The sequence below is a fragment of the Thalassophryne amazonica genome, chromosome 5, assembly GCF_902500255.1.
Source record: "Thalassophryne amazonica chromosome 5, fThaAma1.1, whole genome shotgun sequence".
Classification (NCBI taxonomy): Eukaryota; Metazoa; Chordata; class Actinopteri; order Batrachoidiformes; family Batrachoididae; genus Thalassophryne; species Thalassophryne amazonica.
Window position 1 is genome coordinate 33,953,524 of NC_047107.1, and position 21,660 is coordinate 33,975,183.

The window sequence follows — 21,660 nt, forward strand, 5'->3', positions numbered from 1 at the left end:
TAGAAAAATAATTTGGCTCTGTTCATGTTCTCAGGGTGTCAACTAGCAACTTGTGAACTCTGCTAAAAGCACGACTTGTCTTTTTGACCCAATACTAACTAAACTGTGTAAGGATCTGTGAGCCACAGTTGGGCACTGTGTTGACAATTATTATTCTGTCACAAGCCTCAGGTTCTGTTCCTACAAGTTTTAAGTCTGCATTGATAAAACCTATCCAAAGAAACCTAACTTAGATCCAGGTTCAAAAGTGGTTTCGAAGCAGCTTGTAGATTATCTTACTGATAGACCTGAAGAGCGCACCACTCCACGGAAATTGGTGAATGATCTTCAATTTCAATTTATTTTCATTTATATAACGCCAAATCACAACAGAGTTGCCTCAAGGCGCTTCACACAAGTAAGGCCCCAGAGCAAGAGTGGTAAGGATAAACTCCCTCTGAGGAAGAAACCTCAAGCAGACCAGACTCAAAGGGGTGACCCTCTGCTTGGGCCATGCTAAAGACATAAATTACAGAACAATTCTCAAAACAAATATACAGGAATGCCGTGCGATCTTCTGCTGGTGATGGACTCAGATACAACCACAGTGCTGCTATTGTTAGAACTGAGTGCTGTGTTTGATCATTGAATATTATTGGATAGGCTTGAGAATTCTTTTGCCATTGGTGCCATTGTTCTCTCATGATTGACATCTTACGTATCTAGTCGCTCTCATTTAGTGGAGCAGACCTTAGACATTACTCTTTTGTAAAAGCACATTAGCCACCTAAATTTTCAATAGGCAGCCAGGTAGGGGTCAATTGAAGAATTACACAGGGGTCAAAATTTAAAAATGCTCCAATCATGTTGAAAACTATACCACATTATTTGTCTGATCATGAAGATTCGAAAAGGGTACAGTTTGGACTATCTATGACTGAATATTATGGAGTTATGGGGTAAAAACAGCAAGAATGGTGACAAAGGTCAATTTCAGTTTGTGCAGGGGTCAAAAGTTAAAGTTGCTCCAATTTTGGTAAAAAGTGGTGCAAATCATTTGTTGCGTTGATAGGATTAACAAATTGAATAGTTTTGACTGTGTTGAATGCTTGGTCTGTAAGGTAAAGGTCAAACAATGTTGACGTCCATTGGATTCTATGGTATGTGACATATGTTACCCCGTAACATGACAACTAAGCATGACACATGGTGCAAACTATTCCTTTTTAAACCCCTATTGACTCAACCAATAATTTGCATCACATTTTACAAAAACTGGAGCAGCTTTAACTTTTGACCCCTGTACAAACTGAAACTGACATTTGTCACCATTCTTGCTGTTTTTACCCCATAACTCCATAAAATTCAGTCATACATAGTCCAAACTATACCTTTTTGGAATAGTTACAATCAGACACATAATGTGGTATAGCTTTCAATATGATTGGAACATTTGATAATTTTAACCCCTGTGCAATTCTTCATTGACCCCTATTTGGCCCCCGATTGAAAAGTCAAATGGCTAACATTAGTTGTCTAAAATATATACACCAAAAGGTATACACAGTCAAATTTTGGTGCTTGTAACCAGAGTTGAACAATTCCTGTGCAAATATTCTGTTATCTGCTGCCCTAATTGTGTCTTGTATAAAAACGTTACTTCGCATCTTGTTCCAGTAAATTATGAGGTACTGCAGAAGTCCGTAGGTCCTCTCCTATTCTCTCTCTATATAGAACCTCTTGGTCAGATATTGCGACACTTTGAAATTACTTTTCATCAGTATGCTGATGACACTCAATTGTACATGCCAATAAATGCATATAATCCCACACACACTAGGACTTTAGAGTATTGTCTGGCTTCAGTGAATACCTGGATGTCAAGCAACTTCTTACTTTTAAACTCTGACAAGACGGAGAAGATGGTCTTTTGTCCTGTGAGACATAGGCATCAGTTGAACTACCTAACCTTAACCATGGACTTGTGTGTTGACCTACACATTAGAGAAATCACTAAGAATGCTTTTTATCTCCTCCATAATATTGCAAAGATGCAGCATATTGTGTCTATGGCAGATGCAGAGACATTAATTCATGGCCTTGTCTCTTTTACAGTTGTGCTCAAAAGTTTACATACCCTGGCAGAAGTTTAGGGGGTCTTTTGGCCATTTTTCAGAGAATCTGAATGATATCACAAAAACTTTGTTTCACTCATGGTTAGTGGTTGGGTGAAGCCATTTATTGTCAAACAACGTTTACTCTTTTCAAATCATAATGACCACACAAACTACTCAAATGACCCTGATCAAAAGTTTACCTACTCCTTTTCTTAATACCGTGTGTTGCCCCCTTTAACATCACTGACAGCTTGGAGTCTTTTGTGGTGGTTGTGGACGAGGCTCTCTGATGGTAAAGCTGCCACTGAATATGTCTTGGACTTTATTTACATCAATACAAAATACAAACAATATGGCACTCTATGGTAAATCTACAAGGAGTAGACAGTTCTCAAAAACTGAGTGAGAGTGAGAGAAGTAGAAGAGTGAGGAAAGCCACCAAGACACCCAGACAACCCAGAAGAAGTCATAGGCTTACTGTATGTGGCTGTGACTGGAGAAATGATGCACAGTGCAAGCTTTGCATTTTGTATCACCAGTTATCCATCTTCATGATGAAGTGGTGTAGAGGAGGATTTTCTTAAAAAGAAGACCTGAAAGTTTAGCTACAAATTGCTAGAAGGTACATCAGCCCCTCAGCCGCGGCATGACATGTCCAACCTGTGTTCGACATGCCGTGCGAATTTTTCTAATGGGTTTCCGGCACCTGTGATATGCAAATGTAGAGTGCATGTGCTGTGCCCGAATGGATGTGGCGAATGCTGTACGAGGCATTCGTGGCTGCACCAATTTTTCACGAGTGGCATTCGAATCCTCCATCCACCATTCGGCCTCAATCGTGTTATGTGTGAAGGGGTCCTAAGCATGCAGTTTGAAACTGAAGATCTCCACCACATGTGACAAAATGTGGATTATGATGGCCAATGGACTTTTCATGAATGAACACAGACTGACTCAGTGGGCGTGTCTTATATAAGCAGTAGATTTGTCACAGAAGTCTATAACAAGCTGCTTCTGGCCTAAATTTTACATCAGGAAGAAGAGTTTCTACATGCAGTCATAACATCATGGGACTCTGAGCGTGATTAAAATGAAACCCCGCTCACTCACTCATCTTCAACTGCTTACTCCTGTTAAGTAAATGGTTGAAGACGACGGGCTGGGGCAGGAGCCTATCACAGCAGTCATTGAGTGTGAATTGGGGTACTCCCTGGACAGGACGCCAGTCTGTTGCAGGACCACATACAAGGTCTGTGAGAAAACTATCGTACCTTTTTATTTTTTTCAAAAACCATATGGATTTGAATCACGTGTGATTGCATCAGACAAGCTTGAACCTTCGTGCGCATGCGTGAGTTTTGTCACGCCTGTCGGTTACGTCATTCGCCTGTGAGCACGCCTTGTGCAAGGAGTGCTCCACCCCCCTTGTCGGAGTTCTGTTTGTGCGGAAAATGGCGGAACGCTTGCAGCAGCGCTATTGCATTAAATTCTGCCAGAAACTTGGCGACAGCCAAGTTGAAACCATTCGGAAAATTAAGACGGCTTTCGCAGATGAAGCCATGAGCACCACACGGATTAAGGAGTGGTACAACCGGTTTAAAGATGGACGTGTAACGGTGGAGAGCAAGCCGTGCTCCGGCCGACCATCGACGTGCCGAAATGACGGGATCGTTTCCAAAGTGAATGCTGTGGTGATGCGGGACCGTCGAGTGACCATCCGAGAAATTGCAGAGGAAGTGGACATTAGTACTTTTTCGGCACATTCCATTGTTAGAGAAGATTTGGGCATGAAGTGCGTGGCTGCGAAGTTCATGCCGAGGTTGCTGACGGCGGACCAAAAGCACCTCCGTGTTGAAGTCTCACAGGACATGCTGGACTCCATTCACACTGATCCCAGCTTTATGGACACCATTATAACCGGTGATGAGTCCTGGGTGTACGGGTACGACCCGGAAACCAAATTCCAGTCGTCACAGTGGAAGCATTCCACGTCGCCACGACCAAAGAAGGCGCGCCAAGTGGGCAGCAACGTTAAGGTAATGCTGACTGTTTTTTTTGACTCCCGTGGTGTGGTACACCACGAGTATGCACCACAGGGTCAAACAGTAATGAAGGAGTATTACAGAGATGTCCTCCGTTGCCTCAGTGATGCTGTACGGCGCAAGAGACGGGAGTTGTGGGCCACAGGAAATTGGCGCCTCCACCACGACAATGCTCCAGCTCATTCCTCCAACTTAATTTGGACTTTTTTGTCTCAAAACCAAACTCCTGTGGTTCCACAGGCTCCATACTCTCCTGACATGGCCCCTTGTGACTTCTGGCTGTTCCCCAAAATCAAAACACCATTAAAAGGAACGCGTTTTGAGTCGAGGGAGGACATCATGGCTGCAACGACGGCGGCGCTGCGCTCCATCCCGAAAGAGGCTTTTTTGGAATGCTTCCAACAGTGGCGACACCGCTGGGAGAAGTGTGTGGAGTCCCAAGGAGACTACTTCGAGGGTGATTAGGTTTCCAACGCTCCAGGTAAGCCAGTTTTTTTCCCCAGCCAAAGGTCCAATACTTTTCTCACAGACCTCGTATAGTCAAACAAACACATTCACACCCGCATGCGGGGAGAACATGCAAAATCCACACAGAAAGGCCACGGGTTGGAATCGATCCCTTGACCTTCTTCTTACAGTGAGGCAACAGTGCTAACCACTAAGCCAAAATAAAACTCCATCCATATTAAATATTATATAGGGCACAACAAACCCTTTAACTTGCATTAAAATGTGAAGTTAATTGTTCCCCCCCACACCTTTTACTGAGGATAGTCAACTAAATATGTTTGCATTTTGAACTGTTTGTTGTACAAAACAACTCAGGACGATGTCACTTGGGACTGCAGACACTTAAGCTGGCCACTCACTTCACAATCACGTCATACAGCTACATGTTACATTTTTTTTGGTTCCATACAACACTGAACATTGTGACTGATTCAGTTTAAAAATCTTATGTAGTTAAAATTAATTTCTACCTCAGTCCCTTTAAGTGCATTTATTTCAGTCCAGATGCAGATGTGTTTTACTGACTTTTGTTTAAAAAAATTTTTTTAAATGTATGTGTGTTGGTGGTGGGGGTGTTAGGAAAATGTGCCAAAATTTCAAAGTTCTTAAACTTGCAGGATTTTCCCATGTATCCTGTGCAGATCCCACCACATACATTTTAGGCCATACCCAGGTTCTTCATCAAGTTTATGAAAATGCATTGTATTAACATCCCCAATCCAATTCCCAATTACTTTTTTCAAATATTTTACATTTAGAAACTATTAGTTTTGAATGGATTTCCCCAAAAACATTATTTCTTTTCCAGACTAGACCATTTGGGAATTGATTCATTACGTTTTGAGAAATCCTTTTAACAATTCATCAAACAATCCAAACAAATAAAGAAGAAATACTTTACTGCTGCCAAAGAATGTGTTCAATGTGGATTTTCCCCCTCAAGAATTGACACTGCAACGCCGAAAAAAAAAAAAAAAAAACTTCTGACCAGCAACCCTGCTTTTTTTAAGCAGCTTCCAGTTTGCTGTTAATAAGTTCCAGATGACATTCAGCTGTTTGACCTTTGACACGGTCAACAACCTCATTTCCTCACAGGTGACAACAGCCCACCACAACAAACCTGTTCTTTTGTTGAGCAAGCAGATACAAAAATGTGGGTGTAGTGAGGAGGGTCTTACAAAATACTTTTCACCCTTTGATCCTGCTTGGCCTGATTTCAGCTGTGCTGATCAAAAGCAGAAGAGCCTCAGTCACAGCAGGTTTTCTTGGAATTCTGTCCTGCTGAGACTTTGTGGATTGAACAACTCATCGTGCTTTAAAGATGTATGTTTGTGCAATCTGATCGCTGTGTTGATGAATTAAGAAAGATGTTATTTTGATGGGGGCGGCACAGTGGCTTAGTGATTAGCACTGTTGCCTCACAGCAAGAAGGTCATGGGTTCAATTCCCGCCTGTGGCCTTTCTGTGTGGAGTTTGCATGTTCTCCCCATGTTTGCGTGGGTTTCCTCCGGGTGCTCCAGTTTCCTCCCACATCCAAAGACATGCGGGTTAGGTGGAATGGAAACTTTAAACTGTCCGTAGGTGTGCGAGTGGGTGTGAATGTGTTTGTTTGTGGCCCTGTGACAGACTGGTGTCCTGTCCTGGGTGTACCCCGCCTCACACTCTGTGACTGCTGGGATAGGCTCCAGCCCCCAACGACCTTTAATTGGACTAAGCAGTTGAAGATGAGTGTGTGTGAGTGTTATTTTGATGGGGAAATTACCACTAATGCAAGATTTGTTTTTCCTTTTTTTATTGTTGCATGACTTCAAATGGTAATTTACACGCCGTTATTTACACAAAGTTAAAAATGATGCTCTGTATGGCAGGATCTCCACTGACACACACACACACACACACACACACACACACACACACACACACACACACACACATATATATATATATATATATATATATATATATATATAATGTATGTATGTGTCTGTGTGTGTGTATGGGTGTGTCCCTGGGTTTAAACCACACCTCGGCCACATTTCTCCATGTAATGTGGAATTGCTTCAGGAAGGGCATTCTGCATAAAACCAAATCATAAACATGCAGTCCCACCTTGGATCAGCTGCTACCATCAGCTACGAGCAGCTGAAGGGACTTACTTCATATATATATATATATATATCAACTATGAGACAAATAAAAAAAAAATCCAGGAAATCACATTGTAGCATTTTTAAAGAATTTATTTGTAAATTATGGTGCAAAATAAGTATTTGGTCAATAACAAAAGTTTACTTTGTAACATAATCTTTGTTGGTAAGGACAGAGGTTTCCTGTAAGTCTTCACCAGGTTTGCACACACTGTAGCTGGTATTTTGGCCCATTCCTCCATGCATCACTCCTCTAGAGCAGTGATGTTTTGGGGCTGTCGCTGGGCAACATGGACTTTCAACTCCCTCAACAAATTCTCTAAGGGGTTGAGGTCTGTAGACTGGCTCGGGCACTCCAGGACCTTGAAATACTTTTTACGGAGCCACTCCTTCGTTGCCTGAGAGGTGTGTTTAGGGTCATTGTCATGCTGGAAGACCCAGCCATGTTGCATCGTCAATGTTCTCACTGAAGGAAGGAGGTTTTGGCTTAAAATCTCACAATACAAGGCCACGTTCATTCTTCCCTTAACACAGATCAGTCGTCCTGTCCCCTTTGCAGAAAAACAGCCCCAAAGCATGATGTTTCCACCCCCGTGCTTGACAGCAGATATGGTGTTCTTGGGATGCAACTCAGCATTCTTCTTCCTCCAAACACGACGAGTTGAGTTTTTACCAAAAAGTTCTATTTTGGTTTTATCTGACCACATGATATTCTCTCAGTCCTCTTCTGGATCATCCACATGCTCTCTGGCAAACTTCAGATGGGCCTGGCTTAAGCAGGGGGACAGCTTGGTGCACATCTACAATTTTCTTCCTGGTGTCCTTTGACAGCTCTTTGGTCTTGGCCATGGTTGAGCTTGGAGTCTGACTGTTTGAGGGTGGGCAGGTGTCTTTTATACAGATAACAAGTTCAAACAGGTGCTATTAATACAGGTAACAGGTGGAGGACAGAAAAGCCTTTTAAGGAAGAAGTTACAGGTCTGTGAGAGCCAGAAATCTTGGTTGTGTAACCAAATACTTATTTTCCACCATAATTTACAAATAAATTCTTTAAAAATCCTACAATGTGAGTTCCTATGTTGAAAATTACAGACCTCTCTCATCTGTCTAAGTAGAAGAACTTGCACAATCAGGGACTGACTAAATACTTTTTTACCCCACTGTATATACTCACACATTCACAAGGGTTTATACCCTTTAAAAAAATAACTCATCACATTTCCAGCCAGTGGGCTTTAGAGATTGCATAACTGGTGAAATGGAGATCAGCTGTGCTGTGCTGAAGAGCTTCAACAGAGAGCTCAACATACCCAGGCTATCTTGGAGTGATTTGACTCAACTGATCCTAATATCGTGATCAGGGCTGATCAAGATTACTTTGATTTGTTAATTGAGGTTTTGTGCTTAAAGGGCATGTCTCACTCCAGTTAACAGTGTTTTTAAAAAATTATACAGTAAAACTTGCATATAATGGATTCAGGTGGACCAGTGAATTTTGTCAGTTATAATAAAAATCCGCGAAATGTATAAAATGGACAAAATCCATTATATGTATAAAACAGATAAAATCCGTTATATGTATGTAACGGATTTGTTACAGTCAGTTGGGGGAGGTGATGGTCTAGTGGTTAAGGCGTTGGGCTTGAGAACAGAAGATCCTCGGTTCAAATCCCAGTTTAACAGGAAAATCACTAAGGGCCCTTGGGCGAGCTCTTTAATCCCCTATTGCTCCCGGTGTGTAGTGAGTGCCTTGTATGTAAGCACCTTCACCTTCGGGGTGAATGTGAGGCATCATTTGTAATGCACTTTGAGCATCTGATGCAGATGGAAAAGCGCTATAAATGCAGTCCATTAACAGTCAGGAGGTGCCGAACAATCTACGGGGAATCCCCAGCACCAAATTAGTCTTAGGTATTTCCTTGATTAAATGCCTGATCCCTCCTTCATTTGATTGGGTTAAAACTTTGTCTGACCAAAAAAAAAAAAAACAAACAAAAAGCCTATCTTAAATAAGCGCCGGGCATTATGTGCATTAAAAAGATTACATTTAGTCAAGTCACTTTTTATTGTAAGTCTGCTGCAGAGTGCTACCTTAAAATGCTAAAGCCTGATTTATGCTTCTTCAGCTCTGTATCTCTGTGGCCAAACAATGACATCAACATGCGCGTGATCCTTTTAAAGTTCTCCATTGCGTTTTTATGCAATTTGCCGCATTAAACACTGAGTTTTTCTGGATTAATTTGTTCCACAACAAGGTCCACTTCTTTGTACAATCATCAACCTCCAAACCAACATTATGGTATGTGTAATTTCCCTCCATGAATTGCAGGTCATTTGACCATCTTTTCAGACTCCATGCTGTAAAGTTGGTCATATTTGCAGACTTTTCTTTCAAACGGATTTGATCCATGGTCGAAATGTAATTGCCATGCGCACTGCAAAAACTTTAAAAATATGACAGGAGAGGAAAGAGTGAAACCGGAAAAGTGACCAATCACAGTCCTTGCAGTATCTGTTGTTTAGCAGATGCACGTCTGGCTATGGGAGGGTTCGCAGCCAGGCAGAGGGCTCTGATTTAAAGCAGTTTGATTTGTCACACCCACAGACATATGTGTGAAATTTAACACCATATTACAGTGCAGGCAGGAAACATCATTTTGTTATTAATAGTGGCTTTGAGTAAAGTCCTGCCTTGTTTATGTGCCGTGTCCGAGCATGGTTTGAAAAAAAATTAACGTCCGGCCTTTTAATCATGGTAATATGGTAACCACTTTCCTCAGATCAGCGAGTGTCAGTGCTGAACTTCATTTCATACCTCAGTTGCGACTTGCCACGGCCAGAATGCTCTGTCCGGTATATGCGAGAGGTTATTAATGGAAATACATTGTGATGGGGCGGAACATTTTGTCTGACGTGAGCGAAAATCTGTTATACAAAATCCATTTTACATGGTGTTTATTACATGGAAAACCATACAAAAACATTGGGACTTTTTGCTTTTGTGCGGTGAGTGCAAATATCCAATTTATATGATGACAGTTTAGGCGAGTTTTACTGTATAACAGATTAGAGATCATTACTTCCAACTCTTTAACTTGTGCAAGTTCTGATAAAGCTAATAAAAGTAAAATTAGCCAGAGTCCGTCTGAAAAATGCACAACAGATTGACAGCCTTTTTGATCCATAATCATGATGAATGATTGTGATTCATTTCTGCAGTCTGTCCCAGAGGTACTCAAACAAGATAAACATTCCTCTTCAAAATATTATATTTGGAAAATCTGTCCAAATATAATATATACGAGGTCTGTGAGAAAAGTATCCGACCTTTTAATTTTTTTCAAAAACTATATGGATTTGAATCATGTGCGCTTTCATCAGACAAGCTTGAACCTTCGTGCGCATGCGTGAGTTTTTTCACGCCTGTCGGTTGCGTCATTCGGCTGTGGGCAGGCTTTGAGTGAGCACTGGTCCACCCCCCTTGTCGGATTTTTATTGTCAGGGAAATGGCTGAGCGACTGCTGCTGTGCTCCATGAATTTTTTTTCAGAAACTGTTAGAGACAGCCAGTTGGAAACCATTCCAAAGATTCAGATGGATTTCGGTGAAGATTCTGTCGGTATCACATGGATTAAGGGCCATTAAGACTGGATTAAAAATGGCCCACGGCGGCGGAGGGCGCACTGCGCCCCGAGCGGCCATGGACAGGCTGGAACGAGCAGATCACTTCCAAATTTAAGGCTCTGTTGATGCAGGACGTCGTGTGACTAGCAGAGAAGTTTCAGAAGAGGTCGGGATCAGCACTTTATCGGCACATTCCACTGTTAAAGGAGATTTTGTAATGAAAGACGTGCGGACGGATTTGCGCATCGGGACGCACCGCTCGTTGGGGCGGGACAAACAACAACTCCGTGTTGGAAGTCTCACAGGACGAGTTGGTACATGCCCAGCTGTTAAACAATTTCTCGGATACTCACTCGACTGAAAAGCCATCAAAAGCCGTCTAAATCTTCTGAATGGTTTCCAACACTGAGGTGTTTTTTTTTTTGTTGCGCGCAATGAGCGGTTCCGTGCCGATGCGCAAAATCCTCCGCACGTCTTTCATTACAAAATCTCCTGTAACAGTGGAATGTGCCACAAAAGTGCTATGTCCAGCTCTCTTGCCATTTCTGTGGTAGTCACACGATGTCCCAGATCAACACAGCGTTCAGTTTAGAAATGATCTGGTCGTTCCAGCCTGTCGATGGCTGCTCGGTGCACCGCGCGCCCTCCGCCGCTGTGGGCCGTCTTTAAAAAGGTTTTAATACTCCTTAATCCGTGTGACGCAGAAAGAATCTTCACTGAAATCCATCTGAATCTTTCGAATGGTTTCCAACTGGCTGTCTCGAACAGTTTCTGAAAAAAATTCATGGAGCAAAGCGGCAGTCGCTCAGCCATTTCACTGACAATAAAAATCCGACGAGGGGGGTGGACCAGTGCTCACTCAAAGCCTGCCCACAGGCGAATGACGCAACCGACAGGTGTGAAAAAACTCACGCATGCGCACGAAGGTTCAAGCTTGTCTGATGCAAGCGCACTTGATTCAAATCCATATGGTTTTTGAAAAAAATAAAAAGGTCGGATAGTTTTCTCACAGACCTCGTAAATGTCACTCGTCATGTCCACAAAAAACACTGATTTGACACTAGAAAATTCAGTTTTTTCGATTCATTTTAATAGAGGGCCTCGAGGGGCATTACCCTACATGATGTCATCAAAACCCACATGTCCTTCAGGTTCATGTTTCTGAGCGTTGATCAGCAGCATGTGAAATCAGGCTAAATTTCCCATGTTTATGACTTAATTTCCCAGAGCACATGGCACCAAAAATAAAACGCAATACCTTAATGTTTTCATTGTTCTTTATTTATTTAGCTCATTTGACATTTTATTTAATAGTGATACGCACTTTCGGGCACTGTGTGTTCCCATAAAAGAGGCTATGTAACATCCTTTGACTATTGCTCAGAAACAACAGGCCAGTTTTCAGTGTGTTTGGGTTTTGCTTGTTGGTTGGTTGTATTTTTATGGCTGATTGTGTAAATTTGTAAATAAATATATTTATTTTAGCATTCAATGCCCCCACATTCAGAGCTGTTAAACTTTAAACGTGATGCATTCATTTGTTCATTCATTCATTTTCTATACACACTTATTCCAGTTAAAGGCCACAGGGGAGCTGGAGCCTATCCCAGTGGCCATTGAGCAAGAGGCAGAACACATCCTGGACAGGATGCCAGTCTATTGCAGGGCAAACCTGGTGCAGCAGTTAAACATTATACTCAAGAAATGCATTTGAAGGGTTCATATGCAAAATCCAGTGATGGTAAAAACACAATTTTTTAGATGATTCCAACATGCACTTGGCTGCTTAGGTAACTATCGGTGCTCAAAATATTAAAGAATTTGACCACACCATTTTAATTTTAGGCAAAGGCTATACAACCAGCCATTGGGCAAATAAATATAATGTCCTACCTTATTCGCCCAACCGTTGGGCAGATAAGTCATACATTGAACGTTACATGCACAACCGTTGGGCAGATAAATATAATGTCTCATCTTATTCGCCCAACCGTGATTGTGTATTTGACATGTTTTGTGCAACTAAACTACGTTTTTTACACCACTTTTTAAGGCTCTATTGTGGCGTATGTTTGACATATTTAATGGTGCGTCTTTAATTACTGCAAAAACACAGCAATGGATGAAAACAGACAAACTTGATAAGCATTTTGAATGGAAGCCTGTTAACAACAACGAAACAGTTTTTGAACAAAATGCTGCTTGTTGGCTGTAAGATTGTGTTAGTTTGACACAGTTCCCTGGGTGTGATGAGCCAAACAGAACTGCTTTAGATCACAGCTCCTCCGCGGGCTGTGAACCCTCCCGCAGCCGGTGAAAAAATATCCGCCTTTTTTCCCTCCCGCGTTGAAACCGGAAGAGAGCTTACAAGCGCACTCATTGGTTGGTTGTGGTTGGGCGTATAGCCACTCTCTTAATTTTATTTATGGGAATCTGTGCATTCTCTAATGATAAATTTTTAAGATTGTGCTTTTTCTCCTTTTAAAACATGGATTTATTGGATTTTGCATCTGAACCCATCATTTAGGGCCCCGAAGGTGGCCATTGTTTTCTACAACCCGACCCAGTGCCGAGTTCATGCAAATGAACATATCTCTGAAAAATACCAGTATTCAATGGGAAGAAGTCAAAGATTCAACAACCACCCCCCACCCCCCGCCGCTTCGCATAGTACTCACACACCCATGTATAACCTGCAAAGAAGCATTGTTGACATTCATGCTTCCATTCAATAAGTACTCGCAAATCTATGATGTTGTCAATGATTTCTTGGCTGTGAAACAGCTACCATAGCCACTTAACCAGCACAGATTGCAATATAATACTCCAGTACCTACTGCAATCCAACAGTTTGCAACATTGCGTATCAAAACACTGGTACGTATGACAAAACACTTGTCAATGCTCTCATCAGTGTTCCAACAGCTGTGGTACAACCAGTGTTCAGTGGACCTGGCAGCAAATCAATGCCTATGTTTTTTGGTCGCTATTACCCACATACGGCTCAAGCATTCAGCATTCATGACATATTTATTTCAAAGATAATCTGCATCAAAAATGGAGAATACTGTCAAACCATTTTTTTTTAAAGTCAATGGACCACTGTGGTCATTAAGCACACTGTGCATAGCACCATTATGTGCCATATAATTCTTAACTGAGTATTTTTAAATTCATGGTATTTCATGACTGTCTGTAATACAACATTATTTGAACACTTGTGCTTATTTATACAGCAAAATTAGACCAAAACAGGTTCACAATTACACGCATTAGTGCAAAGATACTGTAATAATAATTATTAAAGGCTATATCTCATTTCATACCCAAATTATAAACAAAAAAAAACCTGCACCAGTTCAACAAAGGGTAGCTGCATGGAAAAATGTCTTGCAAATTGAGCAAAGACTTGCATACAAAGAGAACAAAAGTATAACCAATAGCAGCTGCACATGTAACAGTTTGATTTGATAACATGGCAGTTAACAGTGTTGCTTAAAAGTTTGTGAACCCTTTGAGCTTCTACCTGTTTGAAACTTTACCACTGAGCTACAGGGCTGTTCTTTGAAAGCTGTGGGAAGCTGCCTCATATCAGGAAGGACATGGAAGTATTACAAAAAAATTTAAATCCCACACCATATAAAAACACTGCATTTATCAAGTGAGCAATACAAATATGATCCGTCTGTTCCTCTGTCTGTAACCCATGGTCACAGACATACAGTCATGAAATGACATGAATGAGAAGCCGTGTGCTCTGATTATGTCCACATCTACTAATCAGGTGTGACCAGTCAGCTGCCCGACACGCGTGTCTTGTGGACGATGCGCCACAGCACAGACACCACATTATATGGAACAGAGATCATGTGGGTGACAAGATGGTCAGATCGCCAACTGCATGTTCTGATCTGATGGTCCATTTCAACTTGGGGGGCTGTCAGTGTCCATTCCGTACGCACTTGCTTGCTGCAGCTTGTCGCCACCACGGCGATATATATTTCTATTTATGTCCACGTAAATACAGCAATTAGACACACGCACCTCACAGTGGACAGTTGTTAGTCCATGACTGTCCAAACACAGTAGGTGTTGTGTAGCTGGAATGTCCAGAATGAGAGATCACCACAGCTGCTTCTGTCGGAAGCCACGCCTCCTGTGAGTGGAGCGCACACACCCATGTGTCAGTGTGTGTGTTTGCAAAGTCACACTCGTGGGGAACTTAGACAAATTTCACAGCACTACGGCAGTGATTGTCTGCAATCTACTGTCGTGCCAAGAGCGCGACTGGCTACACATTTTCTAAGTGCCATGTCAGCGGTGTAAGGTGTTTGTGCGTGTCACCTGGAATTTGGCCGACACCTGCCGTGAGAGGGTGTGATGGGTTCCCACAGCACAAATTTTGTCTTTCAGGCGCTTGTGTATGCAAATAGTTGGAGCAACAGGTGTACGAGGCATTGGTGACAGGGACAACACTACACGGTTTGCACACGATTCCTGCATCATGCGCATTAAGTGTGCACTTCGTCCAAACTTCACACTATGTGTGAAGGGGCCCTAACATCAGTTATGAAGAAATACAATCGTTATGGCACTCTATGGTAAATCTGTCTGGAGCAGACAGTTTCAAAAACTAAGGGACCATGCAAGAAGATGAGTGAGGAAAGTCACCAAGACACCCAGACAACCCAGAGGAAGTTATAGGCTTTTGTGGCTGCGACTGGAGAAATTGTGCATAGTGCAAGTTTTGAATTTTGCATCACCAGTTATACAGCTTTATGATGGAGTGGTGTAGAGGAGGATTTAAAAAAAAAGAAGAAAAAAGAAAACTTGAAATTTTAGCTACAATTTGCCAAATGCACGTTGGAGATGCAAGCCTAGGTTTGACCTGTTTTGCTGAATTGAAAGTTCTTTTCTGCTCCACTCCACTATGAAGCAATATGTTTTCTGACTGAACTGCTCATATTCAAAATTCTTACCGAATCAATGACCCCTTGCAGTGCCTCAAATCCATCATTTACAGGGAAGACATGGTCCTTGCTATCCGCAATCTTTGCCAACTAAAAAAAACAAAGTTAAATCACAAGTTAACACGACAGTAAATTATAAATGCTAATATTGCATTAAATGGAAGATAACTACACAGTAACTAGTAACAAAACAAATTTTAAGAAAAAATAGTGTTTCCTGCATTCTAAACAAAACTGAAATGGATATTATTAATGCACGAGTCGATTAACTGCATTTCTGAAGCAGTTAGGCCTTATTCACATTTCCATTCAAAATCAGATTTTTTTTTTTTTTCGGCAGTCTGGACAGTGAAATATCACATGAGATCCAGTTTTTCCAAAGCACATTCAAACCACAAATGGAGGTGGTTTGAAATGAATTTTTGCAAATCTGTTTCAGTCTGAATGTCTCAGTCATTCAAACAGGATTTTAAGTGTCCTCTGCATCCCCCGCATGACATGAACAATACTGACATAGTTCTGGACAGATGGAAGTGGAGTTGGGGTGCCCTACCTGTGGAGTTGGAATAGGCGGAAAAAAGTCGAAAACAGTGAAAAACAACAGAGTATGGAGGAGAGTAATAAACCGTGGATGGATGAGAAAATAAAGTGCCTGTTAGCTATCCGGGCTCCACATAACCATCTTGAACAGAAAGAGGCATAGTCTACATGCTTTTCCTGGGTGTAGCCTGTTACCATAGCAATGCATATGGATAATCCTATGTCAATGTGATTGATAGATACTGTAGATAGAAACGTTATTGTCATTGCAAGCACCACATACAACGAAATTAGGAGTGCTGCTTCACTTGTGCACAAAAAAATAAAATAAAATCAACCCCCAGTCATGCATTCAGTTATGGATACAGTTAAGTTAAAATTTAGGATTTTAAAAATTATAAATAGTGCAGTACAGACAGGTTAAAATCATACATTTTGCTCTGGTTAGACTTCAGACTTCAGACAACTTTATTGATCCCAAAAAAAGGGCATTTACGCTTGTTATTGCACTACTAAGGTTATATTGCACACTTTGGGTTATATTGCACATACAGTGCATCCACAAAGTGTTCACAGCACTTCACTTTTTCCACATTTGTTATGTCACAGACTTATTCCAAAATGGAGTAAATTTATTTTTTCCCTCAAAATTCTACTCACAACACCCCATAATGACAACATACATGAAAACGTTTTGGTTTTTTTTAGAAATTTTTACAAATTTATTTTAGGACTAATCTCCTGACTAGTCTCCCAGTTCTTGCTGCTGAAAAACATCCCACAGTATGATGCTGCCACCATCATTCTTCACTGTAAGGATGGTGCCTGGTTTCCTCCAAATATGGTGCCTGATGTTCACACCATAGAGTTCAATCTTTGTCTCATCAGACCAGCGAATACTGTTTCTCATACAACCCCAATTCCAATGAAGTTGGGATGTTGTGTAAAATGTAAATAAAAACAGAATACAGTGATTTGCAAATCCTCTTCAACCTATATTCAATTGAATACAATACAAAGACAAGATATTTAATGTTCAAACTTATAAACTTTATTCTTTTTGAGCAAATATTTGCTCATTTTGAAATGGATGTCTGCAACACGTGTCAAAAAAGCTGGGACAGTGGTATGTTTACCACTGTGTTACATCACCTTTCCTTCCAACAACACTCAATAAGTGCTTGGGAACTGAGGACACTATTTGTGAGTGTCATGACTGGGTATAAAAGGAGCATCCCCAAAAGTCTCAGCCATTCACAAGCAAAGATGGGGTGAGGATCACCACTTTGTGGACAACTGCTTGAAAAAAAATATTCCAACAGTTTAAGAATAATGTTTCTCAACATTCAATTGCAAGGAATTTAGGGATTCCATCATCTACAGTCCATAATATAATCAGAAGATTCAGAGAATCTGTACAACTTTCTACACGTAAGTGGCAAGCCCGAAAACCAACACTGAATGCCCGTGACCTTCGATCCCTCAGGCGGCACTGACCAACAAACCAACATCATTGTGTAAAGGATCTTACCGCATGGGCTCAGGAACACCTCAGAAAACCATTGTCAGTTAACACAGTTCATCACTAAATCTACAAGTGCAAGTTAAAACTCTACCATGCAAAGCAAAAGCAATATATCAACAACGTCCAGAAACACCTCCACCTTCTCTGGGCCTGAGCTCATTTGAAATGGACAGAAGCAAAGTGGAAAAGTGTGCTGTGGTCTGATGAGTCCACATTTCAAATTGTTATTGGAAATCATGGATGTCGTGTCCTCCGGACAAAAGAGGAAAAAGACCATCCAGATTGTTACCAGCGCAAAGTTCAAAAGCCAGCTTCCGTGATGGTATGGGGTGTGTTAGTGCCCATGGCATGGGCAACTTACATATCTGTGATTGCACCATCAATGCTGAAAGGTACATCCAGGTTTTGAAGCAACACATGCTGCCATCCAAGCAACATCTTTTTCAGGGACGTCCTTGCTTATTCCAGGAAGACAATGCCAAGCCACATTCTGCATGTGTTACAACAGTGTGGCTTCATAGTAAAAGAGTGCGGGTACTAGACTGGCCTACCTGCAGTCCAGACCTGTCGCCCAATGAAAATGTGTGGCACATTATGAAGCACAAAATATGAAAACAGAAACCCCGGACTGTTGAACAACTGAAGTTATACATCAAGCAAGAATGGGAAAGAATTCCACCTACAAAGCTTCAACAATTCATGTCCTCAGTTCCCAAATGCTTATTGAGTGTTGTTAGAAGGAAAGGTGATGTAACACAGTGGTAAACATACCACTGTCCCAGCTTTTTTGAAACATGTTGCAGGCATCGATTTCAAAATGAGCAAATATTTGCACAAAAACAATAAAGTTTATCAGTGTGAACATTAAATATGTTGTCTTTGTGGTGTATTCAATTGAATATAGATTGAAGAAGATTTGCAAATCACTGTATTCTGTTTTGAATGACATTTTACACAATGTCCCAACTTCATTGGAAATGGGGTTGTAGTCTGAGAGTCCTTCAGGTGCCTTTTGTCAAACTCCAGGTGGGCTACTATGTGCCTTTTACTAAGAAGTGTCTTCCTTCTGGCCACTCTACCACACAGGTCTGATTGGTAGATTGCTGCCGAGATGGTTGTCCTTCTGGAATGTTCTCCTCTCTCCACAAAGGAATGCTGGAGGTCTGACAAATTGACCATGAGGTTCTTGGTCACCTCCCTGACTAAGATCCTTCTTCCCGATTGCTCAGTTTATATGAGAAGCCAGCTCTAGGAAGGGTCCTGGTGGATATGAACGTCTTCCATTTAGGGATGATGCAGACCACTGTGCTCTTTGGGACTTTCAAAGCAGCAGAAATGTTTCAGTAGATTTGTGCGTTGAGACAATCCTGTCACGGAGGTCTACAGACAATTCCTTTGACTTCATGCTTGGTTTGTGCTCTAACATGCACTGTCAACTGTGGGACCTTATGCATAGACAGGTGTGTGTCTTTCCAAATCATGTACAATCAACTGAATTTACCCCAGGTGGACTCTAATTAAGCTGTAGAAACATCTCAAGGATGATCAGTGGAAACAGGATGCACCTGAGCTCAATTCTGAGCTTCATAGCAAAGGCTGTGAATACTTATGTACATGTGATTCCTTAGTTTTTCTTTTTTTTTTTTTTTTTTTTTTTTTTTGTTATTTTTATAAATTTGCAAAAATCTCAACAAAAAAAATCACATTGTCATTATGGGGTATTGTGTAGAATGTTGACTGGGAAAAAAGAATTTAATCTATTTTGGAATAAGGCTGTAACATAAAAATGTGAAAAACATGAAGTGCTGTGAATACTTTCCAGATGCAAAGTATGTATCGTGCATTTCAGGATGTATCACACCTGGAATTATACTGCACTGAAATTATTTATGGTTTAATGTGTTTAGGGCTGTGGGGAAGAAGCTGTTTTTGAATGTGGAAGTCTGTGTTTTTGCAGCCCTGTATCTCCTGCCTGATAGTAGGAGGTTGAACATATGGTGTTCAGGGTCTGTGGAGTCCTTGGTAATAAGTGGCTATGTGAAGGTAGTGGGATCTTGTAATATCATCCAGAGAGGGCAGAGGCCAGCCGGTGATTTTTTTTGTGCAGTCTTAATGTCCCACTGCAGGACCTTCCTGTCTGCTGCAGAGGACATGGTGTACCACAGTGAGATGCCATAGGCTACGATGCTCTCAATGGCAGCTTGATAAAAGGTTGTTAGCAGTTTTTGATTGAGATTACTCTTCCTGAGTCATCCCAGAAGAGCAGTCTCTCTACTGTGCCTTTTTCCTGTTGCTGTGGTGTTCGCAGCCCAGGGGAGGTCATCTGAGATGAATGTGCCCAGGAATTCCTCATGTTTGGTTTTATAGGCTTCCTTAGAGCTGTACTGAGATCTGTCCCCAAGTCCGAAGGCAACGTTACAGTTTCTCAGGAGAATTCGTACATCACCTGTCATCCAGGGTTTCTGGTTGGGAAAACACCCAGATGTGTTTTTTGAGAGTGAGGTTGTTACCACAGTGTTTTATGTAGCAGAGTACAGTCTCTGTGTGTGGATTGAGATTATTTTGTTCAAACACCTGTTGTGTGGGCCGCTGAAGAGGAGGTACTGCTGGCCCACCATCACCAGATGGCGCCCTGCTGGGAGTGCGGGCTTCAAGCACGAGAGGGCGCCGGAGCCACTGGGAGTGACAGCTGTCACTCTTCATCAGCACCAGCTGTCACTCAGCCAACTCATCACCATCTCCATAAAGGCCGGACTGCGACTCCACCTCCTCGCCAAGAAATCAACTACCAATCAGGTAATTTTCTCTGCTGACTCAAAAACATTGAGTAATAATCTGAACTTCTTTGCAGCCGTTTTCCTGTGGTGTGTCCTTATCTGTGGGAATGGCGTTTGGTGTGATCAGCGACGGCTTCGCTTCACACCCCAATCAGATAAGTGGTTAGACAGGAGCTGCACGAGTGTGTGATTGGAGGTGGAGGTGCTCCCTCCTTACTGAATACAGACTGTGGGATTACTGAGTGTGCGACCTCACACTCATTTGGACTGTCTCTGTTCTCTGCCAGCAGTACCGGGTCTGACTGCTGAAGACAGCGGCCACCTGGGGTGCAGGGCTTGGCGGCTCCGGTGTTCTTCAGCTCCGTTGGCGGTGGAAGCTGTGTGGATCCGGCTTTTCTCTCGCCAGGCGTCTTCTATCATCGAGCCTGCCCACACGTCACCTGGTGTATGATTGATAGTCACTATATTGTTGTTGTCTGTACGTTGTTGTGTGATTCACAACATTAAATTGTTACTTTTGGCTTATCCATTGTCCGTTCATTAATGCCCCCTGTTGTGGGTCCGTGTCACGACACTTTCACAACAACACCTTCCGTATCGTGTGCTCGAAACAGTTGTATAACTGGACAAGTGCACCTTCAGTCCAGATTTTCATTGGTTTCCCGGTAGGCTTTGTTTGCCTACCGAAGATAATGTATTTTAGTTGCATGAGCAGTGTGAGGTGGTTAGAGAGTCCCAGGTGTGGCAGGGGCACAGCTCTGCACGCTTAATGTTAGCATAAACACAGTCCAAGGCGTTATTGCCCCAAGTTGCACAATCCACGTGTGGCACAATGTTGGGGAGAACTGTTTTTAAAGTAGCCGGCTAATATGTGGACAGCATAGGCATGCGTACTCTTTAGTTTGTTTACGATAAGCAGAAGGTTCCACGACTGTCCTGGTCATGGAACAACCAACCAGCTCTTCACCCTCACAAGGATCCTGGAGGGTGCTGCGCCTTGTCACCGATCCTGTTTGTGATATTAATGGACAGGATATCGAGGCATAGTGGGGGGAGGAGGGTCATCAGTTTGGTGGGCTCAGGGTCTCATCACTGCTTTTTGCAGATGATGTGGTCCTGTTGGCCTCATTGGCCTGTGACCTCCAGCACTCACTGGATCGGTTTGCAGCAGAGTGTGAAGCAGCTGGGATGAGGATCAGCACCTCTAAATCTGAAGCCATGGTTCTCAGCAAGAAACCAATAGATTGCCTACTCCGGGTAGGGAATGAGGTCTTGCTCCAAGTGAAGGAGTTCAAGTACCTTGGAGTCTTGTTCACGAGTGAGGGGATGACTCGTGCAGCAGGAGCGGTGTTGCATTTGCTCTACTGTACTGTTGTGGCAAAAACAGAGCTGAGCCAAAAGGCGAAGCTCTCGATCTACTGGTCAATCTT

At 42.2% G+C, this 21,660-nt stretch overlaps 1 protein-coding gene across 1 annotated transcript in view; it reads right to left on the bottom strand.

Annotated features, from left to right (window-relative positions):
* LOC117510300 (anthrax toxin receptor 1-like) overlaps positions 1-21,660 on the bottom strand; it is a 144,787-nt gene that overhangs the window by 72,156 nt on the left and 50,971 nt on the right. The window contains exon 8 of the mRNA XM_034169955.1: positions 15,398-15,478. Coding sequence (XP_034025846.1) covers positions 15,398-15,478 — 81 coding nt within the window. The remainder of the gene's footprint in view (positions 1-15,397; positions 15,479-21,660) is intronic.